The sequence below is a fragment of the Meriones unguiculatus genome, chromosome 8 (assembly GCF_030254825.1).
Source record: "Meriones unguiculatus strain TT.TT164.6M chromosome 8, Bangor_MerUng_6.1, whole genome shotgun sequence".
Taxonomy (NCBI): domain Eukaryota; kingdom Metazoa; phylum Chordata; class Mammalia; order Rodentia; family Muridae; genus Meriones; species Meriones unguiculatus.
The window spans coordinates 23913633-23934291 of NC_083356.1; the positions used below are offsets into that span (position 1 = coordinate 23913633).

The 20659-nt window shown below is 41.4% G+C and overlaps 1 protein-coding gene across 33 annotated transcripts in view; it reads left to right on the forward strand.

Annotated features, from left to right (window-relative positions):
* The window catches only part of Rbfox2 (RNA binding fox-1 homolog 2), a 242875-nt gene that overhangs the window by 74682 nt on the left and 147534 nt on the right, over positions 1 to 20659 (forward strand). For 21 of the 33 annotated variants that reach the window (XR_009593675.1, XM_060389156.1, XM_060389159.1 and 18 more), the window contains exons 2-3: positions 10053 to 10103; positions 12621 to 12662. Coding sequence is in view for 31 of the 33 variants with exons in the window: in XM_060389156.1 (XP_060245139.1) it covers positions 10053 to 10103; positions 12621 to 12662 (93 nt within the window). In the remaining 2 variants the exon portion in view is untranslated. The remainder of the gene's footprint in view (positions 1 to 10052; positions 10104 to 12620; positions 12663 to 20659) is intronic. The other 12 variants (XM_021636732.2, XM_021636736.2, XM_060389164.1 and 9 more) reach the window with 1 other exon arrangement.

Here is a 20659-nt window from a genome sequence, read left to right on the forward strand (position 1 = left end):
CCTGTCAGATCTATGTTCCTAGACCCCAAGCTCAAAGGGTAGTAGTGGGACTTGCTGTGTCCTTCTGTGTGTAGATGTGTTTCTAGGCTTTGTGAAGAAACAAATAACAGTAGAGAACCAGCAAAAACTGGAGCATTAAATGGACTTGGATTTGTAATACTATAGGGAAATTATAGTTTTTCAGAGTCTGCTTCCTTACTGTTGAAGTGATGTTTCACAGGGTTTTAGTGAGGTAATATGTTAAGACATTAAGCACATTTATTCTTTACTAGTAAGTAGCTTTTACTGTTTCACTTCGTCTCATTTTAGCAGTCTGGGTCTGACCAGGAGAGAGAGATTGCTGGAATTTGGACAGGAAATTTGATAAATGTAATGTAGGATTAGTTCATGTTAACTGAGATAAAATCTAAACAATGGGATACATAGTAGTGGATATAATATGCTAAGATGGTTGATATATGATAAAGCACAATGTAACTTTGATATAGTAGCATCTACTCATGAAGAAGGGTACCTAAGGAGCTGGCACCTTCAGTGGCTCCTGGACTTTTTCCCTCTCCAGACCAGGTCTGGACTTTGTTGGAGAGGGCATGATAATAACTCATGATGGCAGAGAATATCAAATCACCAGAAGTTCACCTTCCAGGATGTTGGAAAATTCAAGAGAAATTTACTCACCAGAAGTCTTCTGCTGTGTATCAGCCTGCAGAGGGCTCCTGGAGAAGCTTCCAGCTGTTGGCTGCTGTGTAGGAGCTGGATGGAGGAAACTGCTTTTCCTGTAGGAGAGGGTAGGACTTTTCCTCCTGAGGTGTCTCTGCTGTGCCCTCTACTGACAAATTTTCACATCATGCATGCCAGCAAAGCAGAAGTGAAGGGCTCAGGCGAGATGGCAGTTTGGAGATAGAAATATGAGCAGATGCATAGAATGGTTATTTAATTTCATACTTTTAGAACTGAAGAGGATGGTAATGGATGGAGATCTAAGGAACTTTTTAAAAAATGTACAGAATACAGAAGAAAGAAACCAGTATGTTTGACTTTATGAAAATTAAACTCTTTAGCTGGGTTTGGCATTTCGTGCCTGTCGTGTCAGTACCTGGGAGCCAAAGCAGAAGTGCTCTGAGTTTTAGGTTAGCCAGGGCCACAGAGCAGAATCCTACCCGCCCCCCCCCCCCACCAAAAAAAAAAAAAACCCACCAAAATTGAGAGATTTAAACCCTTTTATGCAGCAAAAGACACTAATAACAGAATGAAAGGCAACTCAGTAACAGAAAAAAATTGCAAATCATGTATCTGCTAAGTGATTGGTTTTAAAAAACAAGACCAACAACTGGACCATGAGATCTAAAAGATAAATCTACCCCTTTCCATAAGGATGAGGAGGCTAAGAGGTCGAGAGAGGTTCTGTATAGCACTTTTTAAAGCCAGGTGCCAAGGAAAAGGCTCTGGCCTTTTCCTGTTCTTTTTAGCAAAATAATCTTCCACAGCTCAATTAAACAAAATATTTTAATGGACTGTCAAGATAGTTCTGTAAAACTTAGGTAAATGTCCAATAAGGACAGAAAAGATGCTGAGTTCACTAGTTATAAGAAAAAGAAAATGAAAGTCGTCATTGCATGCTACACCCATAGAATGGCTGTTATTAAAGAAAAAAAGGACAAAATAAGCAAGTGTCTATAAGGATGGGAAGAAATTGCAATTGAAATCCTTGTGCTGGGCCTAGAGAGATGGCTCAGTGATTAGGAACACTGTCTACTCTCTCAGAGGTCCTGAGTTCAATTCCCTGCAACCACATGGTGACTCACAACCATCTATCCTGGAATGTGGCGCCCTTTTCTGGCTTGCAGGTGTACATGCAGACAGAGCAGTCACATCAAAAAGATAAGTAAAACTTAAAAAAGAAAATAAATCCTTGTACTGATAGGAATGTGAGATAGATGGTGCCACTGCTGCGGAAAGTAGGAAGCATGGTGGGGACTCAAAAATTTAGAATCACCAGGGACATAGTTCTCCTCCTAGATAGAAACCCAGATGAGCTGGAGGCAGGTGGTGAGCAGGTGCTTGTCAGCATAGATGTTTAGCAGCTTTACTACAGTGGCCAAAGGCAGAAGCAGCCCAAGTGTCCAAGATGGTGGGATATGTTGTTTATAAACAGTACAGTGCTTCTGAGCCTTAGAGGGAAGGCTCTGGCTCCTGCTACAGTGTGGATAAACTTCAAAGATCCTGTGGCAGTGAAGTGAGCCAGCCACAGAGAGACAGGCACTCAGGTTCTGTTCATAAAGTGTCTGAGTAGCCAGAACTGTGATGACCCAGAGTAGAGTGGTGTTTGCCAAGGCATACAGAACAGAGAGTTAGTGTTTAATGTACACAGAGTTTCACTTGCGGAACCTAGAAAGTTCTAGAGTTAGGTGATTGTAAAAATGCTAAATTTTATATATAACAAACCACAACTTTTTAAGAATGGAAAAGTGCTTAATAATATTTATGTGAGTTGGATATCCTTTACCCAAAAAATTTTCAGAATTTAAGATTACTGCTTTTTTGTATTTTGGAATATTCACATGTTTGGAATGAGATTTGGAATGAGACTCAATTTTACACATGAAATTCATATAGTTTATGTACCCTTTACATATATAAAGGTAACTTTTATATTGCATTGTAAATAATTTTGCACGTGAAACAAAGTTTCATGGTTGGCATTCTCCAATTAGGACATCATGGTGACGGTGTCATGTGTTCAGACTGGGGGCCCTGCTTCTATGAGCATGAGTCTTAGAACTGGAAGGGGTAAACTAAAGGAGAATCTTGTTTCTTTTTTACTTCAAAATAGTAATGTTTTAATGAACAATGGTAGTTAAACAATAAAAGCAAGGACAAAGTAAATTAAAAAACCCAGGGGATGGACGGCAGCAGCATGTTTTGCCTAGAGCGTGAAGCACGTTTATTGTAAAAGGCTAAGTTGCTTTGCTTACCTTAGAAGTAACCTCACCCGTTTCTTCTTCAGATGCTAATGATTTTATTCATTTGCTTGTCCTTTTTGTTGTTGTTGTTTTGTTTTGCTTTATTTTTTGAGTTAGGGTTTCTCTGTGTAGCCCTGGCTGACCTGGAACTTACTCTGTAGACCAGGCTGGCCTCAAACTCATAAAGATCCCCCTGCCTCTGCCTCCCGAGTGCTGGTGTCTATGTGCACCACCACCGCCCTGCTACAGTTCAGTTGTTTAATTTTTGTTTCTTCAGAAAGGGCCTCAAGCTGGCCTTGAGCTGTCTGTGTAGCTGAAGCTAGCCTTGAGCTCCTGATCCTCCTGCCTATACCCCTGGAGTGCTTGGATTACAGGCATATGCTGTCATTCCTGATTTTAATTGTTTTTTTTTTTTTTTTAAACATAGTTTTGCTTTCTGCCGCTAGGTCCATTTCTGAGCAGGTTTTGCTGTGTCACCTAGGTTGGCCTTGTGCGTCTGTCCTCAGGTCAACATAAATAATTTTTATCAAATTTTTAGAATCTCTGAGACTGGACGGTCATTTGCCATACACATACCTGAGGAAATGATGTTAGAGAAAGCTAAGAGAAGCTTAATTGTTTGGAGATGTGGGAAGTTGTATAGTTATAGTCTATAGTCTATACTTAGGAGTCATTTCGGTAGAAACTGCAACCCGGGAAGTCATTTTTTTGAGCATCTCTGTGTTAAATTCTGTGCCAGGTAAGCTTGTATTGTGTTCCCTAATCATCATTGCTGTGTTAAGCAGACATTCTCTTTTATATAGTTGAGGAACTGAGGTGTGGTTGCTAGCATCAGGCAGTTAGAAAGTATCCAGTATTTGAAAGTGAGTCTTTCTGACTTCCAAAGTCCACACCTTCCCTGCTGCAAGGAGATAGGAGTTGGATGTGTCAGGTGACTAGGATTTGAGAGCAGGGAATTCTAATTTCCCAGGCCAGGGCCTTTTACTTGGCACCTGTCTCTTTGAAAGGTAGACTGGAGAACCTCTCTTAGCCTCTTAGCCTCCTCATCCCTAAAGAAAGGGTTGATTTTTCTTTTCAATCTCATGGCTGATTGAAAGATGGGCTATGAAGAGCCTGCACAGTCTTGGATTTTGGTGTAAGACGAGTTTACATGGTTATTTCTAGTTATAACAAACAAGTAGTAAAGCCAACAAGGTCGGGCCATGTCCGAGTGTTGAGTGTGACAAAGCCCAGTCATCCATTGTGGTGAGCAGGAGGTGCAGTGAGCTGTGTTTTGTAATGGCAGGAAAGTTCAGTTTACTTAACAATTGAACCTTAAACTGGGAGCCTGCTACAGCTAGTAGATCTCTGCCCGCTGGAAACCTTCATCTTACCTCTAAGAACTTTGAACTCTGATTTGGAAGCAGAGTAAGACTCATGGTTGCTTATCAGTGTCTCTCCTTGAGCTAGCGGTGTTTGTTGCTGGACTTCAGTTTGCACCTGTTAGCTTAGGCTTAGGCTCGTGTTCAATGCCTGTGGAATTGGTTTCCTTCTCTGTTTAAACTAGACCCAGTACGTGAAAAAGAGCAACTTGCAGTGGAGAAGGTAATGAAATATTCTGAGGAATTGGAGAGTCCATGTGGTGTAAATAATTTCTCCTTCCGTTGTTCCAAATGCATGCAAGGCAATAAATTCAGTTCAGAGATTAAGTCATGGGGCAGTCAGAATTTGTGGCATTGCTCAAGCTGTGCTGGTGGAGAACAGGTCAGTTCTCACCTTAAATTTACATACTTTATTCTCCCAAGGCATAAATTTTGTGTTATTAAATGACCACTCCATTATTAGGGAAGGTTTTATTGAGAGAGAGAGAGAGAGAGAGAGAGAGAGAGAGAGAGAATGAACATCCTAGGTCATCTAAATAGTCCAGAGACAGAGTAATGGAATCAGACTGGACATGGCCAGGGCTAGGGAGGTGGGAGAGCAGAAGAGAATAGTGGAATTAGCAAGAGCTAGAATAGAGCTTAGTGAAAGGGAATAAGAGAGAGCAAGTGCAGAAATAGTGAATAGATTACAAGGAAGGTGAGCAGCTGGGAGGGAAGAGCCCAGAGACCTGAGCGGAGGTTTTAAGGTCTTTAACGAGTACTTGTGAATAGGGACGAGAGCCTGGAGTGTGAAATGGGCTTTCATTCACAGCTACAGGTATACGCCAAAGGAGCCATATGTCCCTTTTGCCAGAGGTAGAGGAAGTGACTCCATTTGGCAGAGGGGAAGCAGTTTCACAAGTTCCTGAGGAATGCTGGCTTTTATCTACCTGCCAGAAATCTTATAGTCCAGTGTGAACCGTTTCTGGCTGTTTGGACTGCCTGAGACCTAACAGTGGAGTCGATTTTGAACTTTTTAATTGGTTAGCTTATTTCATTGTATATTTAGTGTTTTTGGCTCTAGTCCCACCCAGCTTTCAGTGGTACAAACGAAGTGACAATCTTTCATCCAACTTTTAGGTGGGTAAAGCATAATCCAGGTGCCTGGGAGACTTAGCTTTAATGCTGTCTGGTCTGTTTCATAGGGTAGAACACTTATGTGACATGAGTGAGGCCCTAGGCTGGTCACTTGCCTTTGAGATGAGAGCAGAAACTGACCACTGCTGCAAACAAACAAACAAAAACATACTGTTTTTCTTTTCAGCATGTACCATCAGTCACAGTTTTACTGGAGGTCTTGTCCTAATAAAAAGCTAGGGATATTAGGCTTTTGTGCCCCTACCCCTTTCAATAAGAACCCTGTGGTTCTTTCTTTAAAAAATTTTTTTTCTTTAATATATATGATTGCTCTGTTGTATGCACACGTGTGTGCCAGAAGAGGGAAAAATCCTAGTGTAGGAAGGACTCTGGAAGAACAGACGATGTTCTTAGCCACTGAGCCATCTCTCCAGGCCTGGGCCCTGTCCTTCTTAACAGCTTCACTAACTTTGCCTTCTAATCATCAGGACTGTAGCCTTCAGTAGCAAGGACAGTGGTGCCTTGACTGTCAAAGAGACATTGCTCCATAATTGAAGGTTCTTCTGCGTCAGTGGATCTCTCAGACCTAGGTGTGTCAGCAAAGATAGGAAAGTCAGTGTCGTTTGTCTTCTGTGTCTCTTCTCAGTGTCCACTTGTACACTCAGCATCCATTGTGGTTGTCGTACTTGACAATTACTTACCGACCTTGGTTTGCCTTTTCTCATGTTCACGCAGGTTTAATTGCTGGCCTCTGTAGCTAATAAGCATTTCTGTGATTGTTATTGTACTTCTTACGTGTATGTAGTTAACTAATTAGTTAATTTATGGGCTTTTGAGACATAATCTCACATAGTCTGGACTGGCCTGGAATTCACTGTTACTAAGATTGGCTTAAATTCCTGGCCCCTACCCCATTTCCTCAGATTGCAGGTTCACCACCATGCTCTGCTTTTTATGTGCTTCATTTCTGTTTAACCTGCGAACTCCCTTATAGTTCCATCTCTGTTTCCAACCTTTCAGTTGTTGGTTTCACACTCATTAAAAACTGAACACGGGGCCAGCATGATACCTTACCTCTAAAGTGCATGCCATCCAAGCTGAATTACATGAGCTTAAATCTCTTAGAGATCTCCCCTTTATTTCTAAACGTGTACATAGGATGTTGAAATCACATAGTGATATCATTTCCCCATTGCGAGGAAACTGAAATTCCTTCTAGGTTTTCACTGTGACTGACAACAGGGACAGTCTGCACACACTTCCTGAGCACATGCACTAGTGATTCTCTAGAATAGAGAGAACAGTGGGGTTCTAAGATCATGTATGCACTGTGCATTTTTGTCCCGTTGCTTGTCAGTGGCCCCAGCATACTCATATTTTTACATTAGGTATGATGATGATACCTGTTTGTGCAATCCTGACAATTGTAGTAGTTTCATTTTGCTTTTTGCTGATCTCTTGGATTGGAAATGGTGTCAACGCTAAAAGGATACCAACAGGCTGTGTGGTTAGTAAGCACAGAGTATAACTGAGGAATTCAGTGTTCGGCAGCAAGAAAGTAGAACGGACACACCTATTGACATTTAGAAGGATGCTGGACTAGAGCAGCACTGAGACTGGGTGGAATGTAGTCGTGTGCATTAGTGGAAATGGGGTTTCACCCAGCATTGAGCAAGTTGTTGGAAAACACACAGTCACAGTATGTGCAAAACACATACTGTTAAGGTAAAATTTAAAAGGAAAGCCATGCCTTTTCATTTAGTTTAGACTACTCTGAGGCATGGCTCCCCAGCACCCGAAGAGTTCCCAGTAGCCTTAGCCTTCTGGTGTGACAGGTGGTGATGCTCCGTCTTTGCTTCTAGTGTTTCTGACGATAGCTGCTTCCCAGATGATGATCTTTTTAAAGACAGCGTTCTGTGCTGTTGGCCCTCGGATGTCAGGACATAGGATGTGGATGTGGGCTGTTGTTTGGGGGGCATGCGTCCTTGTTAGCAAGCGCTTGGACTTCTTGACTTTCTTAGTCATATATATAACCCCTCTGAGAAGAGGTTGAAGTCTTATAGTTTGATGGTTGTGGAGATGAGAGCCTGCAGAATGGGGAGAACAGGGCCCCTGACTACTAGGTTCTGCAGGCCACGGCCAGCGTTGCTTCCACAGGTGGGAAACAGGCCCTCACACATTCCCGTGTCATCTCGTTGCTTCGATCTCTTCCTCCTTCCTCTCATCTTTGTCACTGTCACTGTGAGGGATGACATCGAGTAGATCTGCAGACTCCATACCAAGTAAGGTGCCTGTGGCTTTCAGGAGCCTGTTCCTTGTCCTCTCCTGTCTAGTCTTTCTGCACTGCCCTGCCACGCCCCACCCCCTTCTTTATATACTTTCCTCTTATTGAATGTGATTCATAAGTATTCTCCATTATGTAGGTTACCTTTGTTCCTGGTGGACTTTGAAGGACAAAAGTTGTCATTTTTAATGGTGTTTAATTGACCTTACTTTCTTGTCTCCTATGCTTTTGCTGTCATAGTAGAGAAACTGCTGTTTGTCCAGAGGCGCTGAAGATTTCATTCGTGAATTTTATAGTTTTAGGTCAATCTGTCTGGAGTTAATTTAGTATATGGCATGGGCCTTTAACTCCTTTTACATGTGGATGTCCAATTATCCAACTGTCTCATCAGCATTTCTTAAAAAACAACAGTTTTTTCTGCCTTTGACTTTCTTGGCATCCTTTAAAAACATTAATTGGTCGTAATTGTGAGTTTTCTTTTGTTTTGTTTTTTTTTTTTTTGGGTAATTCTGAGTTATACTTTTGGGCTGCATGTCTAGTCCTTGCCCCATTCCCTCTCAGAGTCATAGGCTTTTATTTAAATATAAAAGGGCTGGGGACGTAGCTCAGTGGTAGAATGCTTGCCTAGTGTGAGGCCCTAGGCTAACTTCCCAGCAGCACACACGAAGAAATGGGTGCGGGGGAGAATTAATTTATCGTTATGCAGACATGCCTGTCATAGGCCAGGGTCACATTGTCCTGATACAGCTTTGTGGTGAACTCAGAAATCTTATTCTTCAGCTTGTTTCTTCTTAGAACTTTTTGGTTTTGATATACATAAGTTTTAAGGCAGCTATCTCTAATACTGACTAGTGTTTTTTTGCCTTTTTTTTTTTTGAGGATACTATAAATATACAGAAAATAACAGGTTAGAATTCCTAGCTTATATAAGACCAATTCCATTTATTTGCGTAAGTATTCTTTTAGGTGTCCACCATTTGTTAGTCATTGTTCTAGATCCGAATGAGGCATGGTGGATAAGACATAGTGGAACTCTATGGGCTTAAATTGCCGCTGCCTCTTCTGGTATTTTTTTGTTTGTTTGTTTGTTTTGTTTTTGTTTTCTTTTGAGACATGGTTTCTCTATAATAACCCTGGCTGTCCTGGACTCACTTTATAGATCATGCTGGCCTCAAACTCACAGAGAACTGCCTGCCTCTGCCTCCGAGTGCTGGGATCAAAAGTGTGTGCCACCACGCCTGGCTATCTCTTATGTTTTTGAAGGGACTGCAGACTTCAGTTCTGTATTGAGGACATACCCATGCATATCTTGGTAGCTGCCATTAAGTGGAAAACTTATTCTCTTCCCGTGAAGCCCAAGCAGTGAAAATCCCTCTTTTCTCTACTATGAATGAAAATCCAAGGGCCTGGGAGAGGATGGGGTATTTAAGTAGATCCATTGAGTTCTCAGAAATTACAAAGAAGTGGTATGCCATCATTTCTCCTTTGTGTACACCCTGTCTCCTCCCAAAGTTTCCTGCAAGGCAAGGACATTGTTTTATTCACCTTTTTTAAGTCTTTTAACATTAATTTGGAATTTTTACGCTCAGTATCTGTTGCCTGAATAATCAAGTGGATCTAGCCAGCCAAAGTGCGAGCTCATGGTGTGTGTGCGCAGCGGTACTGAATTAGTAGCATAGCTTTTGTTGGCTAGCACCTCTGCCCTCGGGGATCTTGATGTAATTGTTTGCTGTGAAGAGGAGACACACTAAATGTGAATTTCTAAAAGGAAGAAATTAAAATAATAACATGGAAAGTGAACTGTGCAAATCATTTAAGTAATACTAACTTGTGTGCACGCTAGGAGTCACTTCAGTCCACAGGTAGGGGGGTCTTGAGCAGCAGTGGAATTTCATCTGGGTTTAAAAGAACTGATAGAAAGAATTGAAACTTTCCAGGTTAAAAACGTTTCTCGGCAGGGTGAATGCACATGGAAACGTGTGGAATTCTTGTTGTCCTATGTCAGCTTCTGGGTCTGCTCAAACTTCAGGGGTGAACAAAGTTAGGACCTATTCTCCTTGGGTCTCAGTAGAACTCAGTGTGAGGTACACGAGAAAGGAAACAGTTTACCTGCATAAAGAGAAACTGGGATTGTCTGTGGTGTGTTTCTGGTTATGGTATTGTAGGACTCAGCTGGGGGCTGTGTGTGTGATAGGCAGGTAGAGTATTGAAATGGAAGATTTTGGGAACTTGGGCAGAAATTCATATTTGATTATTTTAGATGATTTTGATTCTTAATATTTCCTTTTCTTTTAAAGTTTGATTATTATTATTTATTTATTTTCTTAGAACGAGCCACTGACCCCGGGTTATCATGGATTCCCAGCACGGGATGGCCAGGTAGGTATCTGTTGCTTCTAATTCTATTAGTGTGTTCTGAATGGAACAGCAACTTTTCCTGAAACTACTTACAAATTAGTTTGTTTCACCACTGAATTTGCTTTTAGAGATTATGACTTAATTTCATTTCTTAACCCTAAAGGTATTATAGTCCTGTTATTTAATTATGGGTCTTACAGGAGAAACAATCTCTTAGCAGTATATCTGTTCTAATACTTTTCATCTCCAGGCTGTGTAATTTTAGCCTTATTTTCTTAGTGCCCCCTAGTTATTTATGTATTTTTTTTTGAAGGGGGGTGCATTCTGGGTAGCTTTGGTTGTCCTGGAACTTACTCTGTGGACCAGGCTGGCCTTGACCTCAGAAATCCACCTTCCTCCGTCTCCTGAGTGCTATTATTAAAGGTTATGGCATCACTGCCCAGCGGACCTCTTATTTCTTAGAATGGGACTTATCTTTTTTATTTTCTATCACTTGGCTTCTGCTTGCACAGATGTTTGAGTCTGATCACTTGGCTTCTGCTTGCACAGATGCTTGAGTCTTTGCAATAATCTGCCACAAGACAATTTCATTCTTCTCCCCTGAGGTGGCTTTTAGCCATGTGGGTTGTATAAGGGAAAGCTTACTTGAGAATGCAGTTTCTGTTGCCTTTGTTGTTGGGTTGATGGTCCCAAGATGTCTTTAAGCCAGGGCAGTAGTACTTCCTACAAGTCAGCCTCAGTACAATCAGTATGTAAAGCTTTCAGCCTCTGTATGTAAAGCCTTCATAGTCTTTATGTTATTTAACAGGCTGGAGCAGAGATAGGGTTGGACCCATAAGGCCATCCCTTAGAGAAATGATGTGAACTTCATCTTGTCAGCAGTGAAATTTTCTTTTTATTGGGGGGAGCATTTATATTTTGTAGGATGTTTGAAAGGGTGATTTTTAATAACCTTTGACGGCTTATTCAAGGTTCTTTGTAGGGTTCTCAAAAACAAAACAAGACACCCATGTCACACTTGTCCATGGAACACATGGAGTGGCAGTGCTAAGTGAAAGGTTGAGTAGTTTCCTAGTCTAGAAGGTGACTGAATCACATCAGAGCTGCTGAAGCCGATCTCAGGAACTAGGGTAATCAACAGTCCTCTGCATGGTTGCCTTCCACATTAAAGACTACTTACCCAGTGCTCGAATTTTTGCAAGGTTGACGTCAGAGTGCCCAGAGGTAGGAGAGGAAGGACAGAAGAAGAGTTGTTCTTCTCAGGGCTCCTCTCCCAGTAGATCCTTCCTGTTGAAACAGAATATGGGAGCTTTTCTTGAAAGATGTGGTCGCTGCCTCCAAATCTAAAGGGAATGTATATACCGTGCATGCTTTTCTTTCTAGTGTAGGTCTGCCCTTGAGCTTCTACTGGTTGTGGTATTTATGACCTTTGATAGTTCTGTATCTTGGCCACCAAATGCTGGTGCCCGGAGATGAGCCCCTACAGATTCCGACTAAGTAGGTTACAGAATGGGTTTAGCAGTTCTAATATTAAAAATCCCTGCTGGTGGTTCAGTCATGCAGAGCGAGAGCTGGAGTGGTAGGGGCTGCTTTATTAGAAGAAATTTTTCCCTATATCACCCTTTGCTTTTTATCTATGGTGCTAACATATAAGAGAGCACCTTCATTCTCCTAATCTACTTTTACATAGTAATGCACAGTTTATTATTTATAAAACATTGCCTATTTGGGGGTCAGAAGGTAGGTTAATTGATACACCTCTAGGGAAATAGAATTCTGAATTTAAAGGCTCTGAAGAGTAATATCCAGTTTTGTGTTCCTGTGCAGAACTGCAGATCAATAAGGGAGCAAAAGGACTTAGCAAGAATTTGTTAAAGCTCATATATCAGTCTCTGCACCTCACTCTTTATTTCTCCTCTTTTGCAGCAGGGAGCTGTTTGTATCTGTGTGCCTATTTATTTGTGCTATTGAGCTGTAGGCTGGTGCAGGCCCTTTGTTGTGGGACAGAGCTGCTGCTTTTACTTGAGGCACATTCCAATGGTGAAAGGTTTATTTCAGTTTCTTTTCTTGGGGTTTGTTTTTGCTCTGGGTGGGTTTTTGAATTAGGCATCTTGGGAGAGTGCGTATATGCAGGTACTGAATAGCTGCTTGTTGTACTTGGTGGGTACAGAATCCAAATAAGTGCTGCTAATTAATGCACCTAACCTTGTGAACTTTCTCTCCATGCTCTGAGATTTGGGAGGCATTTATCAGTGTGAAACAGTGGTCACTGAGCAGTTTGCACTGGGCAGGAACTAAACTTGTGATCTTTACAGCTCCCAAGTGTGGATTTGTCTCAGCAGATCCAGGAGGGAAGGGGGGATGGGGTGGTGGGGTGAATTTTAATTGTGTGTCTTTATTTGCTTTCTTTTTTATTTTTTTGGGGGGTTCTGCTCTAAACATGTAAGAACTAATTCTACCCAGGCTCTCATCAGCATCTAAGCTTTTCTGGTTGCTGTGGAATGCTGTCAGCAGTGATTTCTCTTTTTATCCTCTCAGGCTTCTCTTACACTAAATGAGGCAAGTGTTCCCTTTGGAAAGGTAAGGAAACCAGTAAAATTCCTTCCCCAAGGCTGCAGTTGAAAGTCAGCACTTAATCAGATCTTAAACTTCTCTTGTGCTTGTGTCCTTTCTTTTAAAGTAGGGTGATTGATACTCACTCACACACATATACTTTTACTTCCATTTAGAAGTTTCCTAGACTCTATGATGCTTAGCCATCATAAAGAAATCAGATGAGAACCCATCTGCTGGTAGAGGTTTCAGTTTCTTTCTTTTTGATAGTATTTTGTTTTTGTGACATGTTCTTTCTATGTAGCCCTGGCTGTCCTGGAACTCTCTTTGTAGACCAGGCTGGTTTAGAAATCACAGCTGTCACCTCTCACGTGATTAAAGGTGTGCATCACCACACCTGACAAGGTATTTTTGTTAATGTTGTTTTAAAATTTATTTATTTTTATTTTATGTGTAGGAGTGTTTTGCCTGCATGTATGTGTGCCTAGTGTCCACGGAGGCCAGAAACGGGCTTTAATCCACTGGCATTGGAGTTACAGATGGTTTTGAGCTCCCTTGTGGGTGCTGGGAATTGAACCAAGTCCTCAGCAACAGTGGCCAGTGTGCTTAACAGTTTTTCTAACCTTGGGTTTTTTTTTTTTCTTTTTTTTTTTTAATTTTTTAAAAAAATTATTTATTTTATATACATGAGTGCTTTGTTTTTATGCACACCAGAAGAGGGCATGAGATCCCATTGCAGGTGGTTCTGAGCCACTGTGTGATTGCTGGGAATTGAAATCAGGTCCTCTGGAAGAGGACAGTGTTCCTAACTGCCAGCCTACATTGGGTTTCTTAATCAAGGTGAGCACAGCCTTTTTTTCCTGATCAATCACTTGGATGGCAATTTGTTTCATTCATCAAGTGCTCAAGCAAACACTAGTACTTACCAGTGTGGTCTTTCTGTAAAAGTGGAGAAGGCAAACAGTGTTACAGTTTCACAGATGTAGAATCAGCTCAAAAAAGCTGAGTATTTATCAAAGCCACGCAAGATTTTAGGCTGGTGATGCCATTTAGTGGTTTAAAATCCTATTTACTGGGGGCTGGAGAGATGGCTCATTGTTTAAGAGCACTGGCTGCTCTTCCTGGGTTCAATTCCCAGCACCTGCAGGTAACTAACAACTATCTGTACGTCCTGTTCTAAGGGATCTGGCCCCTCATACAGACGTACATGCAGGCAAAACACCAGTGCACATAAAATACACTCCCATTACTCGTTCTTGTCCTTCTCTTACTGCTGCTGCCACTTTTCCCTTCCCAGTTTATCCCTGTTCTGCTTCATCTCCCTCCATTCCCAGCCTAATGGGTTTTATTAAGGCTATTTTAGAAGCATGAAGTGAGGGGTTATTTATAGTAGCGTTTCTATATCAGCGAACACCCCCCCCCCAAAGAAACCATTAACTACCTATAAATCCATAGGGATAAGCAGACCTCATGAGCCCCATTCTGCTCCATGGGGGTCTTGATGGCCCAGCTTTGTCCAGGTAACTACAGCTGCTGTGAGTTCAAGAGTGCCACACACATGTCATCCAGAGATAGCATTCTGTGATGCTTGTCCTTCTCAATTCTTTCTGCCCTCTCTTTTATGCTGTCTTGGAGGGGGTGACATAGATGTCTCAATAATGGCTGAATGCTACATGATCACTTATTCTCAGTGCCTTATCACTTATCACTTATTCTCATACCTCAGGTATGAGTTAATACTGTCTTGTGGGGAGGGGTTCCTCTGATCAAAGCTGTCAGCAGCACCAATCTGTATGGGGCTAAGCATATTTGTTTAGGTGGCAACTTGACTAGCATGTCATGTCCATTTAGAACAAACCACAGTTGCAGCTTCTCTGCCGGGACTTGCAACCCCGTGTCATCCTCATAGAGTTTTGGCCAGATTGATAGCACCAGACATGGATTCCTTCTTGTGAAGCAGACTTGATTCCAGTCAGAAGGTGGTTAGTTATCCTTATAAAAGCCATGCCACTGTTGCATTAGCAGGCACCTCTTGCCTGACCAGTGTCAGTATTACAGGAAAGTCCTACCGCTAAGTGAGAGCTTTGGCGATGTCTGCTGCACCTGAGCAGCAGCCTCTGGCACTTCTGCAGAGGATGCTTCCTTCCCAGCCTCAGCCTGAGCTCTCCATGCCCCATGACCAAAGTGTGCCATTTCAGCAGCAGAGTCTTAACATCTAGTTTTGGTGTACAGCCAACTACAATTTGCCATGTGTGTATTTATAAATGTCCCCAGGTATAGTAAAAATGAGGCTGTTTGTGAGCTTGTATTAACTTTTAAATAGGAGGATAGTTTGCATGTGTCAGGTCTTGAGTTCTTGTGTAGAAGGGACTTAGGAATGGTAGTCCAATTAGAAGAGGGCTTAGTTCTCTATAAAAACCTCACTGATTTGCTAAGATACTGGTTTGGAATTGACTCTCAGAGAAAACTTTAAAAATAAAACAGGAATCTGAAGGCTGGTCCTTTGTCACCTGAGTGTCACAACTTTCTATATCTACTATTATTAAGGTGACTAGTAATTTGTTGTTCAAGTTGGGGCACTTTTGAGAGTAGAAAAGGATGTTGACAGTTACATTGACACAGCCCTAGGACCAACTAGGTGGCACAGGATAAAGGCTAATTTTAGCTGTGATGAAACAGTCATTTGTAGTAGGCCACCAGGGGTTAACTAAGCATTTGGCTGAAGTGAAGAAGTAATTTTAAACTTTCTCTTTAACTCAGAATGTTGTATTTTAACTTAAACATATGTGTTTGCTTTTCAGTCTTTCAGTAGGAGGCTAAGGCATGTTATGTGCTTACAGAGCTGCTGTTAGAAATGCTGCTAAGTTGTTTCATAACCTGGCTTCACAAAACGTCCAGTGTCTGTTAATATTTGTTTGTTTTTTGAGACAGCTTCCCTGTGTGTTCCAAGTTTACCTCCAATTTAGGATCTTTCTGTGTTAGGCTGCAAAGTGCTGGGGTCATAGGTGTGTCGCCAGACTTGGCAGTGTGTGTGCTTTGCCAAAGAGAAACATTAATGGCATTCCTAGTAGCCCCGTGGAAGTCTGTTCTTGTTCCTTCTTAGTCTTTACATTTGTCTTGCTTGCATCTAATCTGACTGAGCAAAGATTTCTAGTGTCTTATTAATGTTCCCAAAGCTTTCAAATTCATATGTGAACTGTTTGCAAGGAAACTCTGCTAACTTCAGTTTCATCAATTTATATAGTAGCTAGTTCTACTGTAATAACTTAAACTGGTTGCATATAGCCCAGCAGCTGTGAGAAGAGCTTGGGGGAGGAATGCAGACTTGTGACAGGGTTTATCAGGAAGGAGGGCTGGAAGCATGGCTAGGAAGTGCAGAGCTAGTGTACCTAACAACTGATCTGATTAGAAGTACCCTGGCAGCAACTATAGCCGAGGTGGCTTTGCTGTCAGGAGTTCTGTATGTTTCTAGAGTTGTCAGGAGACATTCTGTTAAAAAGCTCATTGGCAGGTAGGCCTTCTAGAAGGGGATCTGGTATTTTGCAGGGTCTACCATGATGCACCCCAGAATTACTTCCAGTCTCTGACATTCATTCTTTGTGCACTGCTGTGTCTCTCTATACTCTGGTATGGTATGAATCGTCACTTTCTGGGTATTTATACACTTTGATTGAACGACCTTCTTACGGGATCTTATAGATGTACTGCTATTTAGATGAATTAATTCCTGATCATGGAATTACTGATTTGATTCAAACAATTTTAAAAGTGAAATTGTTTTAGAACTTCTTAAACAACTTCAGAAAGTTTATGGCTGCAATAAGTACCTTTGTGGACCTCCAGATGCCTTACTAAGATACAGGCTTAAGGCAGATTTTTAGCCTGATAGCCTTCACTCAATAAATCTTGGTATATACCATAAATATAAGTACGATGGTTTAAATTTCCCATGAATCCAAATTATGATGGGACTACCAAGCAATATCTAATTAAGTACAAACCTTGATGTCATCATATACAACTGTTCTGTCATAATTTCTTATACCTTGTTACCTTACAGCATTATATACCGTCATTTTAAATTTACTTTGTTTCTTGGAATGAAAGCTGGATAAGATTATCGTCCCAAAGATAGCTGAAAAATGTGTAGCCAAGTCAGTCCTAATTGAAAAGACATACTCTTGTAACTTTTTGATCCTGTTAACCTGTAGGCCTCGTCAAACCTCTGTCACTCAGAACTCACTATGAACTTATTTAATGGATATATAGATAAAAAAACTTTTAATTTTAAAACATGTAATCTGTTGTATTTTGGAATTCATCTGTTTTTGTGATTAATTGCCTTTTTGACTATGAGTTAATTTCGTTTCTAGGAGCTTTGTCTCAGAGGTATAAAGACCATACAATAAATGGTGGCATCACACACACACATCATTGGCAGAATCCTGGTGGTGGAAGCACACTGAATGAAAGCTGGCTGGAATTCACTTCCTCTATGAGTTATAAATGTGTATATAGATGTGTTTCCATATAAACATGTATGTCTGCTTTGATATGTTACATGAGTACATGTCAGTTGTTTATCTGCATGTGAGGAGCTCCTTTTGTCTTGTCCATTGAATGTATGTATGAATATGAAAGATCTGCTTGTCTGATTGTTTGTCTGTGTGTATGCATGGGCTGATGCTATAGTACTCATAGCCTAAACTTGAAGCAGTTTCTACGGAGGAGATGCTAGCAGAAATCAAACACCATTGTCATATGTAATCTTGTGAGAATTCAATGAAGTTAAAGTTCTTAACTTCTTCCACCCTTTCCCTGGAGCATATGTGAATGATCTTTACTTTCTTCCCCTTTTCTTTTTCTTACCTATTTACAAACAAGTCAGCAGTGATTCAGAATCCAACTATCAGCATACCATAAGCAGGGAAATATTTACTTTAGCCTGTGGAGGTCTCAAGGTAGCCTGCCTCTGCACAGGAGCTAATCTCAGATCAGAGAGCCCCTTTTTACAACCCCTTACAGTTTGGGCTGGAAGCCATTTTACAGTACTGGTTACAGGAAAAAAAAAAAGATGAGCAGTTAAAGTTTTCCTTCTTAGTAGCAGTGTAGCCAGTCCCTAGACCTAGAGAAGGAATCCTGGGACCCCTCCCCTACTTCCCTTCAATCATCTTTCATGATCAGTTGCTGATCGGTTGATGGCTGAGCCATCAGCTCGGTGACCCAAGGGATAAAGTGAACAGGGGACTCCACATCCAGTTCCAGATCCTACCCTGGACCCTAGAACCTTGCCAAGCAGAGAGAGACTTTGGCTGTCAGACCCTAGAAGACCTTAACATTAGAGTGACTAGGTTGAATTTTGTCTTGGAGTCACCTCCGTGCAGGCATGAATAAGGATAGAAGCAGATTCATGTAGGTAAAAAGAGTAGCCCGTCTGAGACATGCTCAGTAGTGGTGGGAATGCTAGAGCTAAGTGTGGGAAGCCAACACTGCAATACCCTGTTGTAGTCCTCTTCAGAGCTTTAATTCAGGCACATCTCATGCCTCACATCTAAGCTGTTTGGGATGAAGTGTTGTATTTGAGACAAAACCAGACTGGCTTAGGTTCAGGTGTTGGAGTCTCTGTAGAAATGGGATTATCGGTAAATTACAAACACAAATGTCTGTAAGGTGCTCTGGGGCTTCAGTTTACAGAGCTCTGTGTGTTACTTGATTTTTAGAGTAGCTCTCCCAAATTGGGCTTTGTTCCTGTTTGGGACAACCAAAGCGCTTGTCCCAAAGTTCTTATCGGTAAATTACAAACACAAATGTCTGTAAGGTGCTCTGGGGCTTCAGTTTACAGAGCTCTGTGTGTTATTTGATTTTTAGAGTAGCTCTCCCAAATTGGGCTTTGTTCCTGTTTGGGACAACCAAAGCGCTTGTCCCAAAGTTCTTTTTGTCAAGTTTTCTTCTTGTCTTGCTTTAAGGGCTCGTGGCCCATAGTTTATCTCTTTATTTTAAAATTAGAGGAAATTATTGTTATATTGTCAGCCTCTTGGTTTGGCTGAACAACCACTTTTTCTAACAGTTTTTAATGTTTGTGTGGATATGCTTTCGTGATTCACAGAAGTGGAATTTTCAGAGCTCATGTGTAGAGGGTGCTAACACTGAGGGCATGCTGAAAGTGATGAACTTTATTTCATTCAGATGAACCTAATATTTTTTAGATTTATTGATTTGTTTATTTTTATGAGTGTTCTGCCTCTTTTATGTACACATGAATACTATGTGTGTGTCTGGTAACCTTGAGGTCAAAAGAGGAGACCAGATTCCCTGGAACTGGAGTTACGATGATTGTAAGCCCCTGTGTGGGTTCTGGGAACTCACCCTAGATTCTCTCTGTGAGAGCAACTAGCGCTCTTCACCGATGAGCTACCTCTCCAGCCCCCTCAGACCAGTTTTTTTGCAATGAGCTTTCCGGAATTATAGTTATTTTTACTGGGAAGTATGGACAACAGTAATATAGCTTTTGCAGTCCTTCGGCCTTGTGGCAGACAGATGCTGGCTGCTCTGCTTCTCATGGGTAGAAATGGTGGGTGGAGACACAAGGAAGGCATCAGTCACCTAGCTCAGGGCCTCCCAGCTTAAAAGTGGACACAGGCCTTTCCAAGGTATGCCTTTCAGTTCCCAGGCTAGCACACACCCCGACACATGTACGCCTTGTTCAGAATTAGTTTTACCACACCCCACAGCTATGTGTTAAGTGTTTTAAGATTTTCCATTTTATTCCATGTTATTAAAAAATTGTTGATTGTGGCCAACAGTTGCTTGATGGAAATTATTTCTTGGACTTGCTAATGGATTATAATCTGTGACTCTGGAAAAACATTATTCCAGTCATTCTTGTCTTTCAAAATTCAACTGGGAATGAAAATCTGTTTAGGATGTATGAAGCCCCTGGTTTAAGCCTCAGCATAAATGCAAACAAACAAAAAATAAGGTGCCCATGTCTTTAAGCGTACACTGCCCACCTGTGTAACCCAGTCCCGGGCTGTGCCTACCCCAGCTAGAGGGTACATTAAAATGATGCATTCCTGATTAAATACTTCCTGTTCCTTACAGTACATCATTCTCTGTCTCTGTCTTTCTGTCTCCTCCCCTGTGCTACCCCCCTCCGTGTCGAGCTCTGAACGGAATGTATGTGATGTTGTCCTTACGCCCTCTAGTGGAGGACGGCCAGACCCATGCAGCAGCTTTTCACCTACATGGGGTGCTAGGCCTTGGCTTTTGCCCCTGAGGACTCTCTCTCCTCAGGTAGTTCACAGACTTTATTCTTCTGGGAAAGCAACTTTTTTGTTGCTACTGTCATGGATCTGCAGAATTTGCATTCTGCTGTTTCCTGTTTATCAGTTGTTCATATCCTCTGACTTTCTGCTGCTAAAGATAGGAATTATGTTTTATAAGCATACCTCCTTCCATCTAATAGACATTATTTGTTAAGCCACTATTTATCGTTGCTTTATAGGTTACATGATACATCATTAGCACTGGAAATATTTTCATAGCCAAATGGTAAAGTATTATGACTACATTTCCTTTCTTACAGTATTTCCCCCCTGAGCTACTATATATGTACAAATGTACACAGGATATAAATCTATTTAAATGTGCATGTGCCAGTTGTTTCTAAAAGCTCTATTGAAATATAGTTTCCAACTCTAAAGTTCCTCCAGTGTAGCAGTTTCATTCAACGACTTTTGCTGATTTGTGGAGCTGTGCCCCCACCATCGTACTCCACTTTTAGGACACCTCTGTCATTCCAGTGTTCATACAGATTCTCTTCTAGTTGGTCCTTGACTAAAAGAAGAGTGCTGTGATAGCTCTCTGACTGAAATTCTCTCCTCTGGGTGTTTTCTAATGATGGACTTGTGTGATGTACATGACCCATTGTCTGTGGCTCACACAGTGTAATGCTTTTGGGGCTCATCCAGATTCTAGTCTGTATCATTATATAGAAGTGTTTACATAAGCAACAGTATTTTAGT